This window comes from Gymnoscopelus microlampas, assembly GCF_963454915.1.
Source record: "Gymnoscopelus microlampas genome assembly, chromosome: 24".
Taxonomy (NCBI): domain Eukaryota; kingdom Metazoa; phylum Chordata; class Actinopteri; order Myctophiformes; family Myctophidae; genus Gymnoscopelus; species Gymnoscopelus microlampas.
This window is the reverse complement of record NC_139961.1, coordinates 36,294,190-36,318,879: the sequence shown is the minus strand read 5'-3', so window position 1 is coordinate 36,318,879 and position 24,690 is coordinate 36,294,190. Positions and strand designations below refer to the sequence as shown.

Below are 24,690 nucleotides of genomic sequence, written 5' to 3'. Positions count from 1 at the left end.
CACACGCACACACACACACACACACACACTAGCACCGTGGTTCTCAACCTTTTCAGGCCGTGACCCCCCCCAAAATAATATTTTTTAACTGAGGACCCCCCACCCTGACAAGTACTTGGAAATGTAGGAGTTGAGGCATTTTGACTCTGTTCCACAGATATATATTGTGAAAATAGCCAATCTACAAGCTCACAACGCCTCAGTATGCGAGGCGTTGTGAGCTTGTAGATCTGCTATTTTTATTTACATTTTTATATTATCTTTCTTATATTATTTGACAATTTGGCAATTGTTTGACCAGATTTAATATATTTAAATTCCTTACATTGTTCACTTCACTGTCATCTTGGGACCCCCCAAAAAAATCATGTGGCGACCCCCCTGGGTCCACACAGGTTGAGAACCACTGCACTAGCACACTAGCATGCACGCACACACACACGCACACGCACACACTAGCACTCAGTCAGACTCAGTATTAAAACTTCAGCCGTACAAGGAATTCACACAGGACAACAAAGCACATTGACATAACATAATCAGATTTGATTCATCAACATGGATGATAGATCAGACAGCAGAGTATATTAGTAATGCATGACTACCAACATACAATATACAATGGCATACAACACCTCAGTGTGGTGAAGAGAAAAAAAAAGATATATTTTTTGAAGCGAAACATTTTAACTCAAATCTTTGCTTCCGGGGGTCCCTGGAACAACATATTTTTTAGATGGGGGCGGGGGTCCACAGCCAAATACATATAATTCCTCGACATGATCATGGGTTTTTTCAACTGGTGGTCCGTGGACCACTGGTGGTCCGTGAAGGTATTGCATGTGGTCCCTGACCATGCATTTCATGTAGGAAAGTGAAGATTTGTATTTAATCGACCACTAGTTGAGAAACCGTGCATTAAAGGGTCTACACCATGAATTTTAACTTTTTCTTCATTTTTGTGTGTTTTTGGTCTCCCCCACCTCTCTTCTGTTCCAACAAATACCCAACTTCGAGCATGCAGGCTTTCATAGGCTATCTGTGGTTTTCATGTAAATTGGTCTGAAAACAGTCCGTCAGATTTGTTCCCCCACCCTACGTCACGTCTGGGAACAATTCCTCCCGTTTTTCAGTTCTAACCAAAAAAAAAATTTAAAAAAAAAAAAAAAAAAAAAAAATTCATTTTTTTTTTTTTTTTTTACATTTTTTCTTATTTTTTTTTTTTTACTTTTTCCACACAGAACCAGGACATGACATGCATACAAACTGGCTCAATAGCGCCCCGTGCCAAACAGGACAATGTGGTATTGCAGGTGAAAGTGCTTTATAAGCCAGAGAGAAGTTAGTTGGAATGAGTATATCTGAGGCTTGATTTAGGCTCAAACCTTTTGAAAAACGTTTGAGGGACATAAACAATATGATATCAAATATTATTATTATTTTTTAAATTCATGGTGTAGCTCCTTTAAATGACCTGGTGACGCATGATGACGCCTCAGTGTTGTCAGTTACTGGGAAGTCGGGTGTCAAGAACTTCCACAGAAATGAGAGTTAGAATCTCAAGGGAAAATGGTTATTAGGTTATTAGGAAATGTCCCCGTAATCAATTGCAAGTGTCTGCTTGCTCATACAGCTGCAATGCATCAGTTTACATGAGTTTAATATGGAAGGTTAAGAGAACAGAATAAGGGAAACCATGGGAAAGGAATAGATCAGTGGTTCTCAATCTTTTTTGAGCTCTGGACCACTAGCATATCTCATTTAAATAATGGCTTTTAAGGGCTTGATTTAATTCACCTCGAATTAACAAATTCAATTAAGCCCTTTCACGATTTTTCAAAAATAGCAGATCTACAAGCTCATTGCGCGGCACTCGAGGCCCATATCCCCCCTCCCTACACAACAGTGGTACCCGGGTTGATTCTCAGCCAGGGTGGTGGTCCCTGGTTCATAAACAGCTGGTTTAATCTACACCCCTGGTGTAGATTATTATTATACATGGACTCTATAGTGTTTTGTCTTGTGTATTTCTTTCAGTCACATGGTGCAGTTTCAACTGTAACGTCAGACAATGACCGCCGGACTAACAATGTCCTATTGTCTGTAGTCCAGACAGTGACAGTACAGCATCCTGCATTGTATACCAACAGGATAACAGCGTACTGTACTATATATACTGTATACTGTACAGGACAGGACAGGACAGTGAAGAGGCACAAATGTTCAAATAAACATTCAAATTGTTGCTAGTGGTGGTTCCCATGTATTTTTACTTTACTGGAGTTTTCATTACTTTTACTTCTACTCCACTACGTCTCAGAGGCAAATATTATACTTTTACTCCATTACAATTATTTGAAAACTTTAGTTGCTTGTTTTTTTTATTATATTATTTTGATTATTATTACAAAACATATATTAACTACTTCCATCCTATATACATTTCGGCCCTTTGAAAATAGCCGATCTACAAGCTCGCGACGCATTGTGAGCTTGTAGATCAGCTATTTTCAAAATATTTTTTAACAATTCATATATTTGAAAACTTATGAAATGATACATTCTGCCTAATGAGTACTTTCTACTTTTGGTACTTTAAGTACATTTTGATACCAATACGTTTGTACTTTTACTCAAGTAAATGTTTTATTCCGGACTTTTACTTGTAACAGAATATTTCTACATTGCAGTATTGATACTTTTACTTAAGTAAAACATTTTAGTACTTTTTTCCACCACTGCCTGCATTGTATACTAGCAGGATAACAATGCACTGGACAGTGAAGAGGCGCAAATGTTCAAATAAACATTCAAATTGTTGCTAGTGGTGATGTTCCCATGGCTGGAACACTCACAAAGGGCTCGCATGCAGCGTTGCCAGATTCTGTGAGAGAAACAAGCAACCAGGTCTAAGAAAACGAGCCCAAAAGAAGCGACTATGGTTCCACATGAGCACTTTAACATATACATCAGCTAATTGAAAATAGCAGATCTACAAGCTCACAACGCGTCGCGATGTGACGCGTTGTGAGCTTGTAGATCGGCTATTTTCAAATAATATCTTGCGGGGAAATTATAATAAGCAGATCTGGCAACCCTGCTTGCATGTGCTGGACAGGTGAGCAGCCATAAAGCAGAGAGGGGAGACACATGGCTCCACTGTGGCCTTCTAAAAATACACAGGTCTATTTTCAGATATATATACAGCTTACAGTAACAAAGAGATGGATGGTCACTACAAGATCTAGTGAGCTTGTAGATCGGCTATTTTTGTCACGTGACACAGTGCAAACTATAAAATATCAGAGAACTGGGGTTACGAAAGTAACCTTATGGATTGAAGGGACAGTTCACCCTCAAAATGACTTTTTTTCCTATCGATTAGTCACCCCATGGAGACTTGAATTCATGGATATTGTTTTAGTTTTTGTCGCATTCCTAAGCCAATAGTTTGATGACCGGCAGCCGTTCCGTAAGAGACACAAGGAGTCTCCTTTGTGTGTCCTACCGGAACCGCTGCTTACAGGTTCGCTGGTCATCAAACAAATTATTGGCGTAGGAATGCGTCAAAAACTAAAAGATATCGATGAATTCAAGTCTCCATGGGGTGACTAATGGATAGGAACAACATTTTTTTTCCGGTGAACTATCCCTTTTAAGCGGTTAAGAAAGAAAGTAAAAAAAATCTATAATACATATAGAAGTTTGAATGAAATTCCAGCAGTTTTGTGGTGTATTTGAAGTGTGTGTTGTGTCTTTCTCAGGTTATGCAGAAGCTGGGCAAAGCAGACGAGACCAGAGACACGGCCTTTGAAGAGCTGGTGGCTAACTTCAACAAACAGATGGTCAGAACGTCTTAACTCTCACTTTCTATGAACTCAGTACCAGTGGTGTAAAGTAACTAAGTACATTTACTCAAGTACTGTACTTAAGTACAATTTTGAGGTATTTTTTAGTTCAGTGGATTTCCAAGTGTTACTCCTAGGGGTGTGCCGATATATCGTCCCGCGATATATCGCGATACGTTTTCGCGACGATATGTATCGTTTTGGGGGAAAAAAATATCGTTTTTGAAATTTTTTTTTTTTTTTTTTTTTTTTTTTTTTTTTTACAATCATAATAATCAGACATGCAAACGGCCCCGAAGTGAAAAGAGTGACAACACGTTTTTTTTTCGGGTCAGGTGTCATACTATTTGGATTCAAAACGGCTATTGTAGCTGAAAAGCTACAAGTTTGCATGTCTGAATAATGCAAAAACAGAATTATTTGTTTGCATTTTCTTTTTTTCTCCTCCATATATTTTCATAATAAAAAAAGTGCGTATCGTATCGTATCGAAATCGTATCGAAGTTGTGAGCCAAATATCGTATCGTATCGTTTCGTGAAATTAGTGTATCGGCACACCCCTAGTTACTCCGCTTACATCTCAGAGGCAAATATTGTACTTTTACTCCACTACAATTATTTGACAACTTTAGTTACTAGTTACTTTGCAGATACATTATTATATTATGAAACATACATTAACCACTTCAGCCCTAGTTTATACAGAGGCTATTTGAAAATAGCCGATCTACAAGCTCACAACGCGTCGCATTGCGACGCGTTGTGAGCTTGTAGATCAGCTATACTGACTTTACTGGCTAGATCAGCTTTACTGTTGGTACTTTAAGTATATTTTGATACCAATACTTTTACTTTTACTCAAGTAATATTTTGAACACAGGCCTTTTTAAATGTGCATTGCTACTTTTACTTAAGTAAAATATCTGAGTACTTTTACCACCACTGCTTAATACTAGACATGTTTTTTGTTGTTGTTGCCTTTTTTTTGGTTCCCCTTCTTCCTCTTTACGGAAATGTACAGTATGCTATTTTTTGATCATAATGTAATATGCATGGCTGCATGCATTTCCTGTGAAGCACATTGAGTTTACATGTTTGGGAAATGATGGGGGCAAGTAGGGGTCCGGGACCCCCAGGTTTAAAGGGATAGTTCACCCACAATAAGACACTTTTTCTATCGATTACACACCCCATGGAGACATGAATTCATGGAGATTTTTTTTTTTTTTTGTCGCATTCCTAAGCAATCATTTGATGACCGGCAGTAGCTCCGGTAGGAGACTCAAAGTGTCAACTTTGAGTCTCCTACCGAAGACATTAGCATCTTTCTGCCCGTCATCAAATTATTGGCTCAGGAATGCAACAAAAACAACAAAAAAAACTCCATGAATTCAAGGCTTCATGGGGTGTGCAAATTGATAGAAAATAAGTCATCTTTTGGGTGAACTATCCCTTCAACCACTTTAACCCTATTTCATACTTTCAACTATTCATAGTTCAATATTCACCTGTTTCCTAGTTTGTGTGTTTTCCACTTCCTGTCGATTTGATCCAATGAAATCCAATGAAACTGGTCAGATGACCAATGATATCCAATGAAATCGACAGGAAGTGGAAAACACACAGCCTAGGAAACAGGTGAATAGGATCTAGAAGTTCACAACTCGTCTTGAGGCGGGCGCATTGTGAGCTCGTAGATCAGCTATTTTTGAATACGTTTTGAAAAACTGTTTTAACAACACAAATGTCTTATGGGGGGTCCCTAGCACACATACCTATTCATTTGAGGGTCTTTGACATGAAAATGTTTGAGAACCCCTGACAGGAATTAACAACATGACTCTTGCTCACACATGTGTGTTTGCGTGTCCAGATGGAGGGCACTAAATTGCAGAAGGACTTGAAGGCTTACCTCGTAGCAGTTAAAAGTAAGAATCTATCTGGTCTGTGAGAGTGTTTTGTGATAAGTATGTTGCCTAACAGTCTTATGGGCTATTTTGCCATGTGTCTGTGTGCCACGTAGGGCTGTCACGATTACAAATTCAACCCATTAAGACCTGGAACGCATCTGTGTCATTTTTTGATTTGAGCTAAAAAAGCATTATTTTACACTTTGGCTATTCAAAAATAGCAGATATACAAGCTCATAGCACGGCACCGAGTGCCGCGCTATGAGCTTGTAGATCTGCTATTTTAGAAAAAACGAGAACAAATTTGCTAATCTTTGAATATATATATTTTTAAAGCGAACATTTGTAACTCAAATCTTTTCTTCTGGTGGGGCCCTGGAACAACATATTTTGAGATGGGGGTCCGTGGCCAAATACATATACATTTTGGGCTCTTTGACGTGAAAAGGTTTGAGCACCACTGACATAGCAACATGTTTTTTTTTCAAAAACTGTTAGTATTTAGAAGACATTTTGTTGAATCGGAACCTCAGGTCTTAATGGGTTAAAGGTGTAGTGAAATGAAAAATATGTTTTTCACACTTTTAGAGCATATCCGTGGTCATCATATGGGCATACCTAACAATAGATGCCAAAAAAAAAGAAAAAAAAACATTTTCGTGTATTTTTACATCTAAAGTCCCTAAAAAGCCAATCTTAATTACTTCCTGTAAACGAAAACGTGCTGCGTGATGACATAATACAGCCTTCACGAATATAAATGAATCTTGATTACATGCACCTGTTAGATTCCCATAGCTGCACGTTCTTCAAACACAGCTGATTTTAATTACAGAGATACTCCGTTTTGAATCTCATTGAAGAGGAGTGTATTACTCATTTTAAACTTCATATGCACACTAAAATATGTATCTGAAAACATTATAGGTTAGAAATAAGCCAGGTAGTTGCAAACGTGCTTCACTGGCCGTCTCTCTCTCACTTGTAAACAAACACTAGCCGTGTGCCAGCACGGCTGAAGTGATTGAAATCCAACGTCCCATAGCCTGAAGGGATGGGACCTTCTGATTGGTTTAGAGTCGTTGAGCCGACGTTTCGGGCTGAACCTTCAAAATAAAATGACCGAAAATGTCACTTCAGTGCGTCTTTAAGTTGACGATTAATTGTCACTCAAATAATTGTGATAAACGATTTAATTGTGTGTTTGGCCATTGAACGCTGGAACATTATGAAGCCTTTTAGGCTTCGTAATCAAAAATTGCACAGGGCAGATATGACCAATAACTATGCAAAGAAATATGCAAAGAAATTATTGACATATTTAATCATTTTATGCATGTTAAAATAGCAGAAATAGCTGCTCTTTAAGCTTACAACGTTACGCGTTGTAATTAAGCTTGTAGATCATCTATTTCTGCTATTTTAATATTTGAAAATATGTGACAAAATTTCAACATGTAGACGACTATGACGATTATGCAAAAATGAATTGCGATTATCTCAAATAATTGCGATTAGACGATTATGTAATAATTGTGACAGGCCTAGTGCCACAGAGACCTTTAAGTAATAGTGTCCGCGTACTGAGGCAGTAGTTTATTGTATTAATGTGGAATCATTTTTCCATTTTGGTATGCATGATTAGCGGCAAAGAATGCACTCTCACTTTGATCGAATTATAAACTGAACTCTCTCTCTCTCTCTCTTTCTCTTTCTCTCTCTCTCTGTCTCTGTCTCTGTCTCTGTCAGCCATGCACGAGGCATCGCGAAGACTACAGGATTGTCTGGCAGATATGTACGAACCTGAATGGTTTGGCAAGGAGGAGATGGATTCCATGGCAGAGGTGAGATGAAAGGCAATGTTACTCTCTCTCGCTCTGTCTCTCTCTCTCGCTGTGTGTGTGTGTGTGTGTGTGTGTGTGTGTGTGTGTGTGTGTGTGTGTGTGTGTGTGTGTGTGTGTGTGTGTGTGTGTGTGTGTGTGTGTGTGTGTGTGTTCAGCAAAAATAACACGTTTTCAAGCAGGAGAACACAACACAATTGTACGACGAAGTATAAATCATGGGCTTGAGCCATGACGCTTATGAGTGGGTCTTCCTGTTTGAGTGTTCGATAGAGACGGAGAGAGAGACACCGAGACACAGAGAGAGCGAGAGAGAGAGAGAGTCACGGGGCTCAAATGAATGTACAATAATTCATGAGGGTATTTTATGTCTAAGGATCTCCTAAGTCAACCCCACTTTCTGATCCCTCTTGGAGAACGACAGCAAATCACAACAATTCTCTTCTCCTCTCCTCTCCTCTCCATCTCATTCCAGTTCTATAACTCACTCACATCTTCAGTGGCTTATCTTTTCTGTTTTCATCACTGCATGTTTCTCACCTTCCTTCCAACGCCCTCCATGCATCCACAGGAGATGATAGAGAAAGAGATGGATTATAACTTGGAGGTAAAAGACAGCTGCCCTACCCCTGCCCTTCTTCTTCTGTGGTTAATTACAAGTTGCAGCTGCCCTACCCCTTCTTCTTCTGTGGTTAATTACGAGTTGTAGCTGTAGCTGCCCTACCCATATTCTTCTTCCGGTGGCTAATTACAATGCGTTTTGGCTGCCCGACAGATTTCTTCTTCAGCGGCTCTTTCCCTACGCCTTCTTCGGTGGTTAATTGTTCTAATGAGCTGTTCGGCTACTAACACCCAGTAGATTTACAAACCCACTCAGATCTTTGCTAGTTAGACTTAGGTGTACATGCCTTTTGAAACTCTGTGTGTGTGTATGTGTGTGTTTGTCTTGCAGGAGACAGATGTGCTATGGACAGACTATCACGACAAGATCACAGACAACCCTGTGATCTCGATGGACACTTACCTCACCCAGTTCCCTGAAATTAAGGTGTGTGTGTGTGTGTGTGTGTGTGTGTGTGTGTGTGTGTGTGTGTGTGTGTGTGTGTGTGTGTGTGTGTGTGTGTGTGTGTGTGTGTTCTAGTTTTGATCTGGAATGCAGCTCATGACCAATGTGTCATGTATTGTGTGTCTATCTCTGCCATGCTATCACTATATAATTCACAGCAGATTTGTCTGGCCCCGATCGGTTGTTTGGATTGGATTTCGCTGCCCCTGAAGTTGTGGGGCACCAATCAGGGCCCATTATTTAAATATATGGCGGGTTTATCTTTTTTTTTTTAAATGCCTCTGGTTTAACCCATTAAGACCTGACGCGATTCTTTAAAAAAATCTAAATCCTAACAGTTTTTGGAAAGAAATCTAAAGCATTTTTTTCTAGGCTATTTTCAAATAGCCTAGGTATAAATTAGGGCTAAAGTGGTTAATGTAATGTAATAATTTATATCTACAAAGTAACTAGTAACTAAAGTTTTCAGATAATTGTAGTGGAGTAAAAGTACAATATTTGCCTCTGAGATGTAGTGGAGTAGAAGTAAAAGTATACACAATTGGAAATACTCTAGTAAAGTAAAAAAATAAATAAATAAATTACAGTACAGTACTTGAGTACATGTACTTTAAATCCACTGTTTAAAACATGTCTCTGTGCCCCCGCAGGCCCGTATAGCAAAGCGTGAGAGGAAGATGACAGACTTTGACAGCGCCAGACATCACTTTGCTTCAGTACAGAAAGGGAAGAAGAAGGACGAAGCCAAGATCGCCAAGGTACAGTGACAGTGTGTGAGAACACTGGTGTTTGTATATTGACTGCTATGCATTTTCTTTATGTATAAAGAACATAAGTGTAGGGGCACGGTGGCGCAGTCGGTAGCGCTGTCGCCTCACAGCTAGAAGGTCCTGGGTTCCATTCCCGCCGGGGACGCTGTCGGCGCTGGGGGGCGTGTCTTCTCCTCCGCGTCATCAGCGCCCATACCCTAGGTGGGGTTGGCGAAAGGGCCTACTCTGTGTGGAGTATGTTCTCCCTGTGTCTCCTAGGGTAGCTAATAACCTCACAAAAACATGCAGTAATCCTGGTCGCTATACCGCCTCCCCCATGACAGCCGGGGCGCCTGATGGAGGGGAAAGGAACTGGTTGGAATAACGTGTCCCTTCCACGCGCTACGTCCTACCGGGGAAACTCCCCCCTGTCAGGTGACAAGAAGGCCAGTTGGCTCTCATGCATTGAAGGAGGCGTGAGCTCGGCCCTGGGCTCCCTAGGCTGGTGGGGGGAGTGTAGCGCCCAGGATCACTTAGAAAATTGGCACCGGGTGAAAAAAGGGCTACAAAATCGTGGGATAAAAAATGTATTAAAAAAAAAGAACATAAGTGTGTGAACAGGAATTCGAGTGACTGTTTACATGAATGTGTGTGTGGTGATGGACTTTGTGTTCCCTTGCATAATACATGACATAATTTACCTTTTATAATTGAAAGCTGGCGCTTGTCTGGCGTTCTTCTCGATTACTAATCTAGTAGCTTATTATTAACATGCCTGTTGGTCTTGCATTGTCGTCTCTCTGTTCCACTTTTTACCTTTGTTCTTCTATGCCTCTCTCTCTCTCCTATCTCTTCAACCCTATTGTCACATCACAGTTTTACAGGTGTAAAAAAGTGCGTGAAACTCTTTTGCCGTACACGTTCCCATTAGCGGTTTTCAGGAAAGAGGGAAGAGAATCGAGATTGAAAGAAAAATAAGGAACATAGATGAGAGGTGTCAAATATTCCTAATAGGAGTAGAGTAAATGTATCCGTACATAAGGTGCATGGTTATAAGAACTGGAATGAGGCAGTTCAAATAGCAGCAGACACAGTAACTGATATATACACAAGGTGCATATAGTTTAAAGCAGTGGGTTTCAACCTTTTTCATGCCAAGGACCCCTAAATTGAAATACATTTGACCCCCATCTGAAACTGTTGTGCCAGGGACCACCAGAAGCAAAGATTTGAGCTAAAAATGTTCGCTTTAAAATATATATATATTCAAAGATATGCACACATTTTCAAGATTTTTCAAAAATAGCAGATCTACAAGCTCATAGCGCGGCACTCGGTGCCGCACTATGAGCTTGTATATCTGCTATTTTTTGAATAGCCAAAGCTAAGTGGTTAAAATGATTGTGACGCTATGTTAACTAACTTTGCTGGGGACCCCCTGGTACCCCATTAAGGACCACTGGTGGCCCCCGGACCACTGGTTGAGAACCACTGGTTTAAAGCACTGTTTCCCAAACACTGAGGTTGGGATCCATGGGTGATTGTTGACACTGAGAGTGAGATTGTACTCCTGACACCAAAGTGTCACTGATCTGACCCAGTCTCATCGGCTCCTGTGTTGAGGGTCAGGGGCTCTGAAGTGACGTTGCCTATTCTCACCACTTGGTGGCGGTTTTGTCTGGAGGTTCCAGGTATCCGGTTGCACATGCTGGCATGCAGGCCTAGGTATCTCTCTTGTGTTAAACTTGGCAGGGACTATTTTTGTTGAATGCTGAGCTGTAGTCCACGAAAAGCATATACAGTACGTACAGTTTTTGTTCTCCCCCCCTCGCTCATACAGGCGAGAAAGGGCGATGTGAACGGCCCTGGCATTGTCGGTGGATCTGTTAAGACGAGTCCAACGAGGCATGGGAAGAGATGGAATCTCTCACCAGCCTCTCAAAGCTTTTGCTGACAATAGTGGCGAGGGCGGCAGGTCTCCAGTCATTCAGTCATGTTACCTTGGGAGTGCTTTGGGGACACGGGCGCAGTGGCGGCCATTTTGAAGCCTGCGGCGGGGACCACAGCCTGAGGGCAGAGGGAGAGGTTGAAAATATCCACAAAAAAACTCCTGCCAGGTGGTCCGTATACATACTTTGAGAATGCGGAAATACTTTGGGGTAATTTACGATTCTGTCCCTATTGGTACGTACATAACTCGAACGGCGCTGAGTCGGTTCTGGCGGTCTTCGCAACGTTTGGCACGGCGACTCGCTCGCCTAACGTCTCGCTCGAAGGTGCCTCTCGTTGCTCTAGTCCGCCACTAACGGCGCGCCTCCGACGTTGTAACAGTTTTTTGGCCAACTACTTCCTAACTTAATAATAGGGGCTGAAGTCTGTTTTCACCAAACAGGCCGAGTGGTCCGCCTTGCTGGGGGCGATTTTTTTTACAATTATTGTATGAAAAATAAACTGCGCGATGTGAAGGATTCGATCCCAAGGCACATGGATTAATAGGCTAACACTTTGACACGTTGACGCCACGGTGCCACCTGGTATTTCGGGGGTTTTGGGAGTAATTTAAAGCGGTCGGCCCATGTGAGAGGAAGTTCCGCAGAAGGGGGAGTCGCCGAGATACTACTACGACCCGTAGTGGCAAAAGCTGGTGCGCGGGGCGCTGACACTGGCAGGTTGGTGTTGGTCTCCTTGGGTGGTGCTAATGTAACGCCCGGGATCGAACCCGGGTCTCCCGCAGGCAACGGCTTAACCGCTAGACTAGAGGAAATTCCCTGTAGCCCGGGGGGAGGTATAGATATTAGGCTTCTAGGTCATCAGGCTGAGGCTGTGAGCCACTCTGCTGCACTGACACCTACTGGCTGGTTGGTGTACTGTAGGTGGCGTTCTCACTTCTCTTATCTTTTCTCTTTCCGCTCCCATGCTTATTTTCCCTCGTTCTCTCTCTTTCTACTTTTACTTTTCTCTCCTTCTCTCTCTCTCTCTGCTCTGCTCTGTTCTCCTTGCTTTCTTCTCATTGTCCTTCCTGCATGCTGCATGTCTAGCCGACTGCCCTGTTGGAAATGGCCGCTCCGAGCTGGGCCCAGGGTTTAATCTCAGCCCACGCCGTGGCTCAGACTAACTTGTCAAGAAACCAGGTGAAATTAATACTTACTAAAAAAGAAATGACTTGAAGGTGGTGTAAGTTATATCTTTTGGTTAACACAAAAAAGTTTGGATATAGACTAAATACATTTTCATCCAATCAGGAGAGAGAACCCATTCATCAGCTTAAATTCTATAGTGTTCAGTTCCAATTGTGTCTGCTCATATTTCTTGTTACATCACTTCCAATTTCACTAGTTTATCCTGTCTCCTGTATGAGGTGGTCTCTCTCCTGATTGGATAAAATTGGTATCCCGATCTGAAAAATATATTTTCTACTATAGAGCTGAAGAGATGGGGAGACGATGAACGATTACTATCGGAATATAAAGCTATTTAACACTTATTTTAACAGAAACATATCACTTACACCAACATTAATGTTACATGCATGCTCCTGCTAATCAATCTCCCCCCGTTTCTGTTTCTGACTTAATAACTGTCTCCCCCCGTTGACAGTGACACCACGTAATGTCTGGTAGAAAAAAAGTGCATTAAAGGGATAGTTCACCCCCAAAATGACTTTTTCTATCGATTAGTCACCCCATGGAGACTTGAATTCATTTCAGGCAATTTTTTAGGTTTTTGTTGCATTCCTAAGCCAATGATTTGATGACCGGCATCGGTTCCGGTAGGAGACACAAAGAGTCTCCTTTGTGTCTCCTACCGGAACCGCTGCCTACCGGTCCGCTGGTCATCAAATTATTGGCTTAGGAATGCTTATATATCTATGAATTCAAGTCTCCATGGGGTGACTAATCAATAGAAAAAAACTTTTCTTTTGGGGTGAAATATCCCTTTAAAATAATTCTTATAGTACTTTTAACCACATAACTTTTATCAGCATAACTTAGCTGTGTGCTTTACTTATTTCAATTTCCTTGTTTATGTTTGAAACAAGAGACATGTAGTAACGTTTGATATGATAGGATTCACTCTGTTCTGGTTCTGCATCTAATCGTTGATAAATACTTATAATGATGGTTGTTGTTTTCACACTTCTTCTGGGTGTGTGCGTGTGCGTGTGCGTGTGCGTGTGCGTGTGCGCGTGTGCGTGTGCGTGTGCGTGTGCGTGTGCGTGTGTGCGTGTGCGTGTGCGTGTGTGTGCGTGTGTGTGTAGGCGGAGGAGGAGCTGGGAAGAGCTCAGAAGGTGTTTGAGGAGCTGAACGTGGAGTTGCAAGACGAGCTCCCCACCCTGTATGACAGGTACTACTACAAGAGACATTCATTCACAAAACGCTTCTTAGACTCTTCTGGCTTTTTGTTCTTGAGAGGAGCAGAGGATTATGAAAAACCAACTCCCCGTAATTTAGCACCCCACGTCTGCCGGATGATGAATGCCAATTAGACTGCTTAAATTGGATGCTTGCTCAGGTAGACATGCCCTGACAACACCATGAAACACACGCACGCTTAAATGTACCAAAACATTTTGTTGTTGATTTGAGGTTTGATACTAAATGATAATGATTTTGCACAAAGAATAAGAATAACCATCCCGAGCAGGGGCGTCAATTGGGTATGGTAAGGTATGGCAGGTGCCATACGTTGCCATACCTAACCCCAAATAAATCATGAATAGTAGCCTAATGCAGGTGTAAGACCATTGTGTTTGTATTGTGTCATAGTTATAATGCATCGCTTTCTATGCATTTCGGGGGTTTTGCGGCGTTTGACCCCCCAACAAAAATAATTCTGCCGCGCGGCTTTGCCTTTCCAACATGTTTCCAAACACGTACATTTTAATCATACCAATCGTTTCATTGTCCTCGGAATCATATTCTATTCTTGGGAGTATTTTACGTAATATTTCATATCACCATGCAACATTATTATTTATTATTATTATTATTATTATTCTCATTTTGTGTGTGTGTGTGTGTGTGTGTGTGTGTGTGTGTGTGTGTGTGTGTGTGTGTGTGTGTGTGTGTGTGTGTGTGTGTGTGTGTGTGTGTGTGTGTGTGTGTGTGTGTGTGTGTTTGTGTCCAGTCGTGTTGGCTTGTATGTTAACACATTCCAGAGCATGGCAGGATATCAGGAGATGTTCCACAAAGAAATGGGGAAGGTGAGACAGAATGTTTTCTGCTTTGTGCGTGTGCGACTGTGCGCGTGTTTGTGTGTGTGCGTGTGCGTGTGCGGCCATGTGTAATCTCTGCTCCTCCCTGTGTGTCTCCAGCTGAGCCAGAACCTGAATGACATCATGACCAAACTGGAGGAACAGAGAGATGCAAAGTACGTAACAGCCGTCCTCTTGTAAAGTCACATGTAACTGCTGTCGGGCATTAGTGTTTGATTTTGACACCAAATTTTGATTTAGTTTTAGTCACAGTCTTTTCAATAAAATTCCATTTAGTTTTAGTCATATTTTAGTCACCAGAAATGTTTTAGTTTTTGTCTAGTTTTAGTCAACTAAATATAAGATTTTAGTCGACTAAATCTGCAGTTGATGTAGTCGACTAGCTCGAATAGCGCGGCACCGAGTGCCACGCTATGAGCTTGTATATCTGCTATTTTTGAATAGCCAAAGTGTAAAATAATGCTTTTTTTTTGCTCAAATGAAAAAGTGACACAGATGCGTTCCAGGTCTTAATGGGTTTAAACCCTAGAATGACACAGTGCAGTCAGTAATGTGCTCATACCAACCCCTCTGCAGAAAGGCTGGTAAGGCAGCAGAAATAACAGAAGATTCTGGGAAGAGGTAATTGAACCGCCCCGCCCCCGAACAGCCAATGAGACTCATGCGTCTTATTATTAACCATGCGTCCTGGTTAGTTGCCGTGTGTCTTGACTCCTCGCTTCCGATTGGTCCTCGCAAGTCTCACTGCAGGGGCCAGGGGTTGTGTTTTGAAGTGGCCCAGCATGCTTGACATGAGCCACATGTTGATAATCAGTGTTGTCCTGCAGAATTTCCTAATTAACACAATGTCACCCAGAGAGGACATTATGGAAGTGCATTTGTCCAAATTTGTAATAATAAATACCACATTGAAATGAATGAATAAATAAAAATTGCGTCGAGCAATTAGGCAACCATAGGTCAATTGGGTAACCATAGACACAATAATGTATCTATTTCATTGTGTGTGTGGTTTATATCCTTCCCCTTTGACGTTTTTATTTATGTCATTGTAATTTGTAAGTATCACATTTTTGGACCACTTGGCTTCCATAGTTACTAACATGCTCTGTACATGTGGTTGTCTGTATCCTGAATCCGTTCAGAAAAACTGATTGGCACATCAAAACATTTCACAGGAGTTAATTTGCTCTGCATCATCATTGGGTGATGATTTGATATCGCTTGATATGAAGTAGGCTATAGGCTATGAGGTTCCTTCAAAGAACTGACATAGTGTGGCAACAACCCTGCATTAAATGATTAACAAAGTGCCACGGTTATAACTAAAACGATAACAAAAACTAGATGTGAAAAGATAGCATTGGTAGTTAACTAACTAATACAAATGAGGCTGAAACTGTACGTGTTTGCAAAACTAACCGCAACAAACTAGACTCATAGAAACTAAACTAATTTATTATTTTTTGTCTTTGTCTGTGTCAAGTTATTTCATTGTTATTTTCACCGCGACGCATTGTGAGCTTGTAGATCTGCTATTTTCAAAATATGTGTATACATTTGAAAATTTGTGAAATGGAACCTTATGCATAATGAGTACTTTTGGTACTTTTAGTATATTGTGATGCCAATACAGTCCTTTTACTCAAGTCAATTTTGAATTCCGGATTTTAACTTGTTAACAGGGTATTTCTACATTGCAGTAATGATACTTTTACTTAAGTGAAACATGTGAGTACTTTGTGAGTACTTTGTCCTGTGCAGTTTGGGTGCCACGCTGTGCCCAAACACAGCTAAACACTGTTGTTGTTGTTGCTGCTGTGTGAGACTGAAGTCGCCTGTGCACTGTGTTTGTAGCTCTCTGGTGCCATCTTGTGGTATTAATGATGTACTTAACTTGTCATGCAATGTCGGTCAGTAATTGTCCCCTCCCCCTTCTGTCTCTCTGTCAGTGAGGGAGCCAATCACAGAGAGTCTGCTGACTCACCACCAAAGGTACAGTATGATCAAATGAAAGCCTCTTGTAACTGTCACTGTCTGTGGGACGTTGTTGTTATAACAAAGTCATAAACAGTGTTGCCCCAAGAATGGGTCGTGCAACCATTTCGTCATGCAACCATATTTTTATGGGTTGTGAGAGTGTATCCCTTTTGTTTTCCTTTTTTTTTACGTTTCCTATATATATTTGTTTTCATTATTATTTTAAAAGATTTTCACAAATAAGAATATCTAGCTTTGCTTTCATAAAAAAAAATGTTATTCAAAATAATGTATACACATTTTTCCCTTAAAAAACGAAAACGAAAAAAACAAAAACAAAAACAAGTTATTAATTTAAATAATACTTTTGTAAGTTTGGGTTCCGTGAAGACAACAAAATGATCTTTTGGGTCTCAGCTGAAAACGTTTGGAAACACCTGATACAAAAGATCAAATATAGAGTTTAGCTGCTATCCAGCAGTACAGTCACAGTGTTCTGCTGCTGTGCTGACCAGCCAGTCGCTTCATTGGAGTAAAATGGGGGTTCTTGCACAAGGGCATCTTGACAGTAGATATTAAGGGAAGGGGAGAGTGGGTGTGATTCTCTCCCCTGCACAGCTGGGGTTTCTGAGCAGGGGATTCAAACTGGCAATCCCTCTTGTCCATCTCCTCAAGTTTGCTTAACTAACCTGTAGGCGATCAGTATTGTGTGCTTGAGTACTACTGTTTGGATAATACTACTGTAATGCTGCTATTGATTTATACTATAGAGCACCGAAGTCTGACGTAATTTACACATCCTACCTGGGTCGCGTTTTTCCCCCCCGTTCTGAATTCCCATAGACGTGTTTAACATCGCGTCAAATAAGAACTGTGTTCTAAAAATAAACAAATGACCCCGGCATTTTTACTCTTATGGATATGAACCATCAACTGACGGTGAGAAAACGCTAATGTTACTTCTGACGAATTAGTTACATTTTCGCCAGAAACAGACTGTATCAAATATGAGTGACTGACTATCATAAACGATACAGAACCTCCTCCCTGACAATATCGGCGAGACGGTTTGTTTATTTTTGGACCACAATTCTTATATGGGACGATTCTAAGATGACCCAATGTTATTCTCCATAGAGAAATTACTTCACGAACCAGGGGATGAACGAGTGACGTCAGGACTTCTGTACTCTATAGTACTCATTTTGATACTATGTAGTCCCCACTACTACTACTACTATTACTTCTACTACTAATAATAATAATAATAATAACAGTAATAACAATACAAAACGTCAACACTTACAACTATCAAGTTGTGGTTACTAACTGCATGGTGTGTGTGCGTGTGTCCGTGTGCGTGTGTGTGTGAGTGTGAGTGTGCGTGCGTGTGTGCGTGTGTGTGTGAGTGTGCGTCCGTGCGTGGGAACCTCACTTCTTGTGCATGCACGCATGTGGATGTGTGTGCATGGGTGTCTGTCTGCATGCATGCGTCTGTGTATGTGTGTGTGTGTATGTGCGTGCGCGTGCATGTGTACCCCCTCAGAGGCCCCGTCAGCCCAGTCTGAGGCCCGGTCCGCCTCCAAACCGGCCGCCTCCACGTCCGACCTCCGCCCCCCCCAACCAGGATGAAGACGACCTTTCTGGCGACGAGGCTTCTTCGCCGCCCGACGCGTACACGCACCCTGTCGCCGCGGCGGCGGCGGCGGCGCCGCAGGTCAGCAGGTCACCTCTCTCCTGTCAGGGTCGCACACAGCCCCTCTCTAGAGGCCCATTTACCACCAAAAGAACGTTGGTTCTCCTCAGAACTGGTTCCGTTCTAGAACCGTGGCGCTTTCACGGAAACCTGGCCGCAAACCGTTTGGTACACAAATCCTACAAATGGTCTCCTAAGTAGGCGCCGGCGTCTGGCGACAAATCTCGCAAACGGCCTATGTTTACCTGCTAGATCCCGCGAGAGTGTGTTGCTGGGACAGAGAAATGTTGATATTAACCCATTAAGACCTGAGGCCTAAATCCTAAAAAAGATATTAAAAAAATATATTAAAAAATGATTTTCACAATTTTTCAAAAATAGCAGATCTACAAGCTCATAGCGCGGAACTCGGTGCCACGCTATGAGCTTGTATATCTGCTATTTTTGAATAGCCAAAGAAATGTAAAGGTCTTAATGGCTTAAAGTAGATTTTCTCCTGATTTGTCTCCCTGAAAAGGGCATTTTAGTATGAAAATCTTGGGAATCTTGTGTGGCTTGTGACGATCGGGTCCCTGCTCTCAGCTAAGGGGTCCTTGGCCTGAAAAACATTGAAGACCCCCTAGGCTAGTGGATAAGACGTTTGGCTTCAGTGAACCTTTCCATGCGGGAGACACGGGTTCAAATATCAGGCGTGGCACAGGTCTCTCTCACTGAGACTTTTCTTTTTGAACCGCACCCTCATCTCTGTTTCTATTTGTTACCGCTGCACGGAAAAGGCGCCGTCTTGGGATTCATGGGAGGTAAGCATGTCCTGCTGTAAACAATAAACATCTTGTATCATGTGGAATTCATCCACTAGCCTAGCATGGCCAGACTAATATCACTGCGTTGATATTAGCCTGGAATCTCTGTGTGGAACCTGCATTTCCGAGGGGCAAATTAAAAAAATGCCTCTGGTGATAAAACCGTATGTATGAAAGAAAGCTCTTTTCCTATAGTAATAAACGTCTTTTGTCACCCTCCCTCTCTTGGTTTTGTGACACCCTACGCAAACCCTGATCTGCGTCTCCCATTATACCCTTTAAACCTAAATTCTCCTTTGGGGGCTGGGCGGGGCGCCGCAATTGCCCCCCCCATCATGTCAACCTTATCCCACACCCACCTGCGCCTTCCATTCCATCCAAACCCCATCCTTCCCTATTATTATGCCTCGTCCACCAAAAAAATACCCCAAAAACCCAGACCTCCCAGCCGGAGCAGCCCTCCTCCGCGGGGCAGGATGACGATGAGTACCAGTACCCCCCTCAGGAAGCTCAAGGCGGCTGGGACGACGAGGGCACGTCGTCGTCAGCAGCAGCAGCCCCCCAGGCAGGGTCTGGCTGGGACGATGAAGAAGAGACGCCCCCTGGCGAGCCCAGGGAAGCCTGGAACGAGGGTGGCGCTCCGCCTGAATCCTACGCACAGGCCAACTGGGATGATGAGGCAGGGCGGGAAGGCTGGGGTCTGAATAGAGTAGAAGTAGAACACTGGTTCTCAACCTTTTTTTAATTTAAGGACCAAACTTTGGTTACTTTATTTCGGTTATAGGGTTAGGGTTAGGGTTAGGTTATTTAATTCTTATTTTTGCCTGATTTTACTGATTTATTATCAAAAGAATTAACAAAACTAGACCATACCCGGTCGGCGCAGCGCATCCGTGGGGGGATATGCGCACATGATCTGGCAACCCGGGAGGCAGTTCGTCCCATAGCTGGGCAGCCCCGTAACCATGGCGACAGTGTTTGACACAAAAACGCTAATAAGAAGCTAAGATTTGATGAAATTGAAAAACGGGCTTCACAGTTGCGTTCAGATCGTAATGGTCAATGGCTGTGTGCAAAATCAGAGCAATTGGTCCAGCCAGTGAGGAGAACCGGGTATCTTCACTCACGTACTCACCACCACTACAGAGGTTACTAGAATTATAGTATGATAATGCTGCGCAAATATATTATATATATAATTTGCACAATTCCCAGAATTTCCCAGCATAACATTTGGGAAGGCTTAGCCTACCCTAGCCTTCATTACCACGCCCAGTGTTGCCAGATTCTGCGAGAGAAACGAGCAACCAGGTCTAGGAAAACCAGCCCAAAAGAAGCGACTATGGTCCACATGAGCACTTTAACATATACATCAGCTATTTGAAAATAGCCGATCTACAAGCTCAAGCTTGTAGATCGGCTATTTTCAAATAAAATCTTGCGGGGAAATTATAATAAGCAGGTCTGGCAACCCTGTACCCGCCGCCTATGGTCGCCGGACCCCGCGTTGAGAACCAGTGGAGCAGAAAACATTACAGTAAAGTTGTCAAATAATTGTAGTAGAGTAAAAAAGTATAATATTTGCCTCTGAGATTTACTGTAGTGGAGTAGAATTAAAAGTATTGAAAATTGTAAACACTGAAGAAAGTAAAAAAGACCTCAAAATTGTACAGTTCTTGAGTACACGTACTTAGTTAATTTACACCACTGACAGGGTTTCCCAAACCTTTTCAGCTCGAGACCCAAAACATACGTACATTTGGTGTCTCCCTGTCACACAAACTTACAAAAATACATTATGAATCAAAGAATTGTTTTACAAAATGTTTGCATTTTTTTAATCGTTAATCTTGAAAATCCTTTGAAATATTAATTTTAAAGGACAACTTTGTCTTTTTACAACCAAGGTTTATATTTTAGCTTGTAATTAAAGTAAATAAAAGATGAGTGTTCTTTTTTTTAAACTTGTAAACCTGTGATGTGACAATAAACCTGATTCTGATTCTGATTTTTTCATTTACTGCTTTCTATAGTTTTAGCAATTTTCGCGATATTTTTTACAGTGAGCGGGGGCATTCTGTCCGGTGGCTAAATATGCCTTTTTTTTTTTTTTTTTACTATAATTTTTAGCCCACGATTTTGTAACCCACATTTTTTCACCCAGTGCCAATTGCCTATGTAATCCTGGGCACTACCTACCCTCTGCCAGCCTAGGGAGAGCCCAAGCTGAAGCTCATGCCTCCTTCAATGCATGAGGAGCAAGCAGGCCGCTTCTTATCACCCGACAGGGGGAGTTTCCCTGGTTGGACATAGCGCGTGGAAGGAACACGTTATTCCAACCAGTTCCCTTCTCCTCCATCAGGCGCCCCGGCTGACCAGGGGGAGGCAGTATAGTGACCAGGATTACTACATGTTTTTGTGAGGGTATTAACTACCCTAGGAGACACGGGGAGAACATGCAAACTCCACACAGAGTAGGCCCTTTCGCCAACCCCACCTAGGGTATGCCTTTTTTACACAATAAAAAACGTCCTGTGGTCTTTGATGGCCAGATGTGAGTTATTGGGGGCTAGAAGAGCTACTGTAAATAATAAAAAGGAAACGCAGGGTTATTGTGTAAAAAAATACATATTTAGCCACCTGACAGAATGCCCCCGCCCACTGTAAAAAAGATCACGGAAATTGCTAAAACTAAAGAAAGCAGTACATTTAAAAATGATAACACTCACTTTTATTTACTGTAATTATAATCTAAACCATAAACCTTGGTTGTAAAAAAACAAAGTTGTCCTTTAAGCAAATGTGGGAAACGCACTTTCTTTTTTTAATTATATATATATATTATATTATATAATAATATTACCATTTCTGGGATTTCCTTCCACATTTTAACCAGATGTCTTCTCGTTCTCTCCTGGTGTAGGAGGTGGTGACCAACGGTTCCGACGGAGAATTACCACCAGGATTCGTCTTTAAGGTCGGATTCTTATCTGCTATTTGTAACTCAAATCTTTGCTTCTGGGGGGGGGGGGGGGGGGGTCCCTTGAACAAAATATTTTGAGATTGGGGTCCGCGGCCAGATGCATATCTAAAAATTCTAACCGTATGTTGCTATATCAGTGGTGCTCCAACTTTTCCATGTCAACGACCCCATGATGTATTTGGCCGCGGTCCCCCACCTGAAAATATGTTGTTCCAGGGACCCCCAGAGGCACAGATCGGAATTTAAAAAAAATCCCTTTAAAACACATATATGTATATTCAAAGATTTGCACAAATCTTCCACGATTATTATTTTTTTTGCAGATCTACAAGCTCATAGCTTTGCACTCTGTGAGCCTGCAGATCTGGCATTTTTGAATAGCCAAAGAAATCTTAAGATTGCACAGATGCGTTCCCGGTCTAAATGGGTTAAATATGGTCCAATGTTTTGAATAATAAAGACATTTCCAAGTCCTTAACCCATTAAGACCTGGAACTGTGTCATTTTTAGATGTGAGCTAAAAAGCATTATTTTACACTTTGGGCTATTCAAAAATAGCAGATCTACAAGCTCATAGCGCGGCACCGAGTGCCGCGCTACGAGCTTGTAGATCTGCTATTTCGGAAAAATCGTGAAAATGTGTGCAAATGTTCTGAATACATATATATTTTTAAAGCGAACATTTTTAACTCAAATCTTTGCTTCTGGGGGTCCCTGGAACAAAATATGTTGATGGGGGTCCGTGGCCAAAAACACATAATTTTGGGGGTCCTTGACATGAAAAGGATTGAGAACCACTGATATAGAAACATAAGTTTTTCAGAATACTGTTGAGATTTAGGAGACATGTAGAATCGGCTTCAGGTCTCAATGGGTTAATATCTAAAAACAAACCCTAATCTAAAAGCTATACGTTCTGTGTATCGTTTGTCCAGGCAAAGGCGGTGCACGACTACGCGGCGACAGACGGCGATGAGCTGGAGTTGAAGGCTGGCGATGTCGTGCTGGTTATGGCCTTCGACACTCCTGACGAACAGGTCAGTGTGTGTGTGGTGCATCACATTCACAGAAGCCAACTGACCAGTGATGGAAGAAATGCTCAAATGTTTTAAAAAGTATCTGAGAGCTTGTAGATCGGCCAGTGGCGGAACAACTGAAAGCCGGGCCGGGAGGCAGAGCACAGTGATCAGGCCCCCCCCGTGCCATTTTTGGAAATTGTGTGCACCCACGCGCGTGCGTGGGTGCACATCCCGCGCGCAAAGCGCGCGGAAAATTTTGCGGGTTTGGGTCGGGTCGGGTCACCTTTTGGGGGGCTTTTTGTCACTTTATTTCGGTTTTAGGGTTAGGATAGGGTTAGGTTAGGGTTATGTTGTTTAATTCTTATTTCTTATTTTTGCCTGATTTTACCGATTTATTATCAAAAAATGAATTATAAAAAAATACAATTTCCAAAAATGTACATTCAATGCGTACATTCAGGTGTCAATGCGTCTTTTTTGGCAGATGTTGATGACGATTTTAACCAAAATACATTTGGAGATATAAGATAAGATAATTTTGTATATTTGCATCACTGTGAGTGAAAATAAACCAACAACACGCAACATAACATTTCAATATTATTTTAATGATGATAATAATGCTTTAATTAAATGAGAGGCGGAGAGGCGCCGCGGAGAGGTCGCGGCCCCGGCCCGGTCGCGGCGACCGGGTCGGGGCCGCGACCCTGGAGGGCCCGGCGGCCGGGCCCTCCAGGGTCGCGGGCCGGGAGGCGGCCGCCTCCCTTGCCTCCCCGGACGCTCCGCCACTGAGATCGGCTATTTTCAAATAGCCACGGTATAAAATAGGGTTAAAGTGGTTAATGTGTGTTTTTATAATGTAATGATTTATATCTGCAAAGTACCTAGTAACTAAAGTTTTCAAATAATTGTAGTGGAGTAAAAGTACAATATTTGCCTCTGAGATGTAGTGGAGTAGAAATAAAAGTATAGACAATTGGAAAAGTACAGCAAAATTGTACTTACTGTAAGTACCGTACTTGAGTAAATGTACTGGGTTACTTACGCCACATACATATATTATATTTGTTTTACTGTGTATTCGCAGGATGATGGCTGGCTCATGGGAGTGAAGGAGTCTCACTGGTTGGAACATAAAGATCTGTCGATCAAGGGCGTGTTCCCCGAAAACTTTACTCAGAGGATTTGAGACGAGCCCCCAAACCCCCCCCCCCCCCCCCCCCCCTTCATTTCTCTGTCCCCAAAAATTCTTGGAACATCTTGTCTTGGAAAGACAACGGTCAAATCGGCACATACATGTGGCTCTCTGAATTGAAATGTTAACCGGTACGGAGTGGGATTAGACTTGTACGTTGAAATACACGTTATTACGTTATTATTGATTGATTTATGTTTGAGGTTTACATTGTTCTCGTGGAGTGGGGTTAGAAAACACAGTGCCAGTTCTGTACACACACGTGCACGCACACACACACGCACACGCACACGCACACGCACACACACACACACACACACACACACACACACACACACACACACACACACACACACACACACACACACACTCACACTCACACACA

General features: G+C 42.1%; 1 protein-coding gene across 1 annotated transcript in view; it reads left to right on the top strand.

Moving 5' to 3' along the window:
- bin1b (bridging integrator 1b) overlaps positions 1 to 24,690 on the top strand; it is a 43,501-nt gene extending 18,811 nt beyond the window's left edge. Inside the window, exons 2-14 of the mRNA XM_084051646.1 lie at positions 3,765 to 3,845; positions 5,722 to 5,776; positions 7,508 to 7,602; positions 8,552 to 8,647; positions 9,316 to 9,423; positions 13,673 to 13,758; positions 14,542 to 14,617; positions 14,729 to 14,784; positions 15,206 to 15,250; positions 16,582 to 16,624; positions 22,032 to 22,085; positions 23,027 to 23,128; positions 24,198 to 24,690. Coding sequence (XP_083907772.1) covers positions 3,765 to 3,845; positions 5,722 to 5,776; positions 7,508 to 7,602; positions 8,552 to 8,647; positions 9,316 to 9,423; positions 13,673 to 13,758; positions 14,542 to 14,617; positions 14,729 to 14,784; positions 15,206 to 15,250; positions 16,582 to 16,624; positions 22,032 to 22,085; positions 23,027 to 23,128; positions 24,198 to 24,299 — 999 coding nt within the window. The 3' untranslated portion in view covers positions 24,300 to 24,690. The remainder of the gene's footprint in view (positions 1 to 3,764; positions 3,846 to 5,721; positions 5,777 to 7,507; positions 7,603 to 8,551; positions 8,648 to 9,315; positions 9,424 to 13,672; positions 13,759 to 14,541; positions 14,618 to 14,728; positions 14,785 to 15,205; positions 15,251 to 16,581; positions 16,625 to 22,031; positions 22,086 to 23,026; positions 23,129 to 24,197) is intronic.